Genomic DNA, 4,392 nt, shown 5'->3' with positions numbered 1-4,392 from the left:
CCAATATTATCTAGAAGATCAGCTACACCATTCCCTCTCTGAAGCAATGAATAATCTAAAAGTTGCCACCTTCCATCAGGGGAGGAGCCAGTAAGGGGCAAGGGGGTTTATTCGAACCCCCTTCGGCAAATATTTACTATATATACAAGGTTAAAATTATTTTTTATGTTTATATCATAGATGTTGATCCCCCTTGGCTTCTTCTGTGTTTATTTTTTCATATTTTTAACCCCTTAGTAAAAATCCTGGCTCCGCTTGCCTTCCATGAGATATATATCTGATTTGCAGAATATAATTATGTCTTGAATATAATTATGTTTTACAGTGATCATATTAACCAGAGTTATGGAATCAGACTCAATCAACACATTGTAAATATTATTTCTTATACACCTGAAACGAATTGGAAAATTGCTGCTACTTAGTTGGTGGTACTCTACGCTTGCGGGGGTGTATGTGGTCGTTAAGTTAGTTAATTAGGGAAGCTGTCAATAGGAATCGTAGTTTTACAGTTTAGTCCCTTATTAGTTATTTATCAGTTGTGGTATTTACACATTTTAGCTAGTTGGGAAATATCAATTAGCACCTTTAGTCCTTAGAGTTAGTTATGCTAATTTGTGATCTAGTGAGCTGAAGGGAGATATATATTTTGTACTGGGCTTCCATTTTGAAGTAATGAGAATTATTCTTTTAGCTTAAACTTAGATTTTTTTTCTTCTTAACTGTATTTGTTCTTTCTTTTTCCTAGCTGTAATTCTTACTTGCATCAGAGCAAATCTTGGCTCTATGGTTATCAATAGCTTTCGATTTAACTGAAGTGATGAGTGTACGACGGAAATTAACCATGGATATATCTAGTTTTGCTAGTCGGCAAGAACAAATGGAAGAAAGGTTGGCTTAGGATTGTCGCAATCAAGAACAGTCGATTAACAGCTTCAAGCTGTTGTTAATAGTGGAAGACGACCGGAAAGGGACAAGTTTATACAGAGGGGAATCATACTCACCATCAAATACACCTCTGAGAATAAAAGATCATCACCTCTGTTCTCAGTACCACAAACCACAACTATTAAAGGTAATCTGGTACACCATAGCTCAATTGGTAATTCTCAAAATGTTAATCCCTTGAATTCAACTGTTAGTATTTCTTCCCTAGCTTATAATCTAAACCCTAACAATTCTCATGGAGTTTCTTCATTAGCTCCATATATTCACTCTAATCCTCCATTCCCAGTCTCGTTTCCTCAGTCACTACCAAATCTTACAAATCAATATCCTGCCCAGAACTTCCATTTCCAACCTACCCAATTTCATACATATGGATCCTCACCATATGGACAACAAATGGGATCTAGCTACCTTAATACTAGTAACAAGAATACCAATATATCTGGTCAACAATCAACACACATACCCTCTTCTCTTTACCATCAAATCTCAGCTGCTCAGTCACCCTTCCCAAATTATACCTTACGCAGTAACATGCCTTATCCCACAGCACTAACTCACCAAAATCCTCGACTACCCATTCTAGCCTTTACAAAATACACTGAGATTGAGTTTCCTAGGTTCTCAGGAGATGATTTAAGGACCTGGTTGTATAATGTGGAATAGTTCTTTTCAGTAGAGGACATTTCAATCCATCAGAGGTTGAAGTTAGTGGCTGTCCATTTTGTTGGTGATGCTTTATAGTGGAACCAAGGTTATATAAAGGGAAGGTCATATTTACCCTTGCCTACTTGGGAGGAATATTTATATGTTTTGGCTGATAGGTTTGGTGCTGAGTATACTGATCCAATGACTGAGATCATGAGGGTCAAACACATTGCTACTGTAAAAGAATATCAAGTTGCATTTGATAGTGTGATGACTAGAATTAATCTGTTTGTGGAACATGCTATCAACATTTTTTTGAACAACCTTAAACTTGGGTTGAGTGATGCTGTAAGGATTGGGAACCCTTGTAATCTTCCTCAGGCTTACTACCTATCAAGGTTACATGAGTCCGATTTTGCTGCTCAAAGTAATGCTATTATTTGTACAACTGGATCTGTGACTTCACAACATAGAGAAAATACTAGTAGCAATACCAATAATACACAGAGAGGTCGATTTGGAGAATTTAAGAAACCTGTTACAGAAAGAATGGACCATAGCAAAAGGAGAAGACTCACTCCAGCTGAGATGGATGAGAAGAGGTCAAAGGGGTTATGTTTCTTTTGTGATGAAAAGTTTGCACCAGGTCATAAATGTAAGGCTACGAGGTAGTTATTTTCAATGGAGTTGGAGGAAGGAGAGGAATTTTATAGGGCCTTAGAAGAAGAGGAAACAGCTGAAGAGAATGCAATGGAGGCAGCAGAGTTGACTGAAGGAGTTTTGGAGAGTTGTCCAATCTCTTTACAAGCCTTGAATGACACTATGGGATATAAAACTCCAACACTTAACGGGTTCACTGAACAGAAACCTCTAGAAGTTTATATAGATTGTGGATCCACCCATAATTTTATTGATGATCGGCTGCTAAACAGTAGGGGTGTGCGGTGGTGCAGATTAAACCACAACTAGTTCAAGTAGCTGATGGAAGGCAGATTCTCACCGATAAAATGTGTCAAGGTTTTAAATGGCTGATGAAAGGCGCAAAGTTTCAAGATGACTTTCTCATCTTTCCTATAGGGAAAAATGATATGGTGTTAGGAATGCAGTGTTCTGTCCATTAGGTGATATCAAGTTCAATTTCCAAAAACTTCTGATGGAATTTGAACATCAAGGCAAATTACTCACTTTGTGTGGAGTCAACCCAAGTTCAAAACTGTTGATGCCAAGGCTATCAATAAAGTGACAGAAACCAGTGCTTAGATGTTCATGGTTAAGATGAGAAGTGTAGAATCAAAAGGGTTCAGTGAAACTTCAGCTGAATCAAATGAAGAACTTGAGAAAGTGAAGCAGTTACTTGAAGAATACAAAGGAATATTTGGAAAACCATAAAAATTGACCCCTTCTAGAGGAGTGTTTGACCATCACATTCCAGTGATTGATAGTATTGCTCCTGTGAACTCCAGACCCTATAAATACTCAACTATACAGAAAGACATTATTGAGACGATGGTGAGGGAAATGATGAACCAAGGAATTATACAATATAGTTCAAGTCCATATGCATCACCAGTTGTATTGGTAGGAAAGAAATATGGTTCATGGAGACTCTGTGTGGACTACAGGGCTTTAAACAAAGTAACAGTGAAAGACAAGTTTCTAATCCCCGTAATAAAAGAATTACTAGATGAGTTTGGAGGTTCTCAGATCTATTCCAAGATAGATCTAAGAGCAGGATATCATCAGATAAGAATGGCACCTGCGGACATTGTAAAGACTGTATTTAGGACTCATTCTGGCCACTATGAGTACTTGGTCATACCATTTGGGCTTACCATTGCACCTTCTAGCTTTTAAGGGTTATTGAACCATATTTTCCAAGAACATTTGAGGAAGTTTATATGGTCTTTTTTTTGACATACTAATTTATAGCAAAACAGTGGAGGATCGCTTGCTATGTCTGAGGATAACAGTTGATTTATTGGTTCATAATCACTCGATGGCCAAGGCAAGAAAGTGTGTATTTGCTGCTAGAAGAGTAGAATACTTGGGGCATTACTTTTCACCAGAAGAAGTAGCAACATATCACAAGAAAATAGAAGTTGTACAAGGTTAGCCATTACCTGAAACTCTCAAACAACTGAGAGGGTCTCTAGGGTCTACAGGGTACTATAGAAGATCCATGCAAGGGTGTGGAGTTATTAGCAAACCCTTGACTGAGTTGCTGAAGAAAGAAAATTTTAACTCGAATCAACAATCAACTGAAGCATTTAACAGACTCAAAAAGCCCTCACAACAGCTCCAGTACTCATCTTTCCAGATTTTCCTTGACATTTGTGGTGGAGACAGATGCATTCAATTTTTGGCATTGGAGCAGTGTTAATGCAGAAGGAACAACCCATTGCCTTCCTCAGTAAAGGCTTGTCAGTGCAACACTAGATGTTGTCTGTCTATGACAAGGAGTTGTTAGTTTTGGTAATGGCTATAAACAAATGGTCACAATATTTAACTGGGAGGACCTTTATTGTGAAAACAGATCAAAAAGCTCTTAAGTTTTTACTTGAGTAGAAATTGCACACTAGCACTCAATTGAAATGGATAACCAAACTTATGTAGTAGGATTTTTGTATAGCATACAAAAAAAGGAAGGAAAATAAGGTTGTTGATGCTTTATCTAACTTGCCAATGGGGAATTTTTGTGCTATGACATTGTCAGCTGTCAAAACTGATCTGTTACAGCAGATTATGCAAAGCTGGGAATAAGACAGTGTCCTACAAAAGTTGATACAAGATCTTAAG

General features: G+C 37.5%; 1 protein-coding gene across 1 annotated transcript; it reads left to right on the top strand.

Annotated features, from left to right (window-relative positions):
* The first annotated feature begins 3,592 nt into the window (after nucleotides 1-3,592).
* Nucleotides 3,593-3,976, top strand: LOC132039121 (uncharacterized mitochondrial protein AtMg00860-like). Its single transcript, XM_059429663.1, has 2 exons — nucleotides 3,593-3,704; nucleotides 3,750-3,976. The coding sequence occupies exons 1-2, from the start codon at nucleotides 3,593-3,595 to the stop codon at nucleotides 3,974-3,976; spliced, it is 339 nt and encodes a 112-aa protein (XP_059285646.1).
* The last annotated feature ends 416 nt before the right edge of the window (nucleotides 3,977-4,392 follow it).

This window comes from Lycium ferocissimum, chromosome 12, assembly GCF_029784015.1.
Source record: "Lycium ferocissimum isolate CSIRO_LF1 chromosome 12, AGI_CSIRO_Lferr_CH_V1, whole genome shotgun sequence".
NCBI classification, from domain to species: domain Eukaryota; kingdom Viridiplantae; phylum Streptophyta; class Magnoliopsida; order Solanales; family Solanaceae; genus Lycium; species Lycium ferocissimum.
The sequence above is the reverse complement of the archived record's forward strand: the minus strand, read 5'-3'. Positions and strand labels throughout refer to the sequence as shown.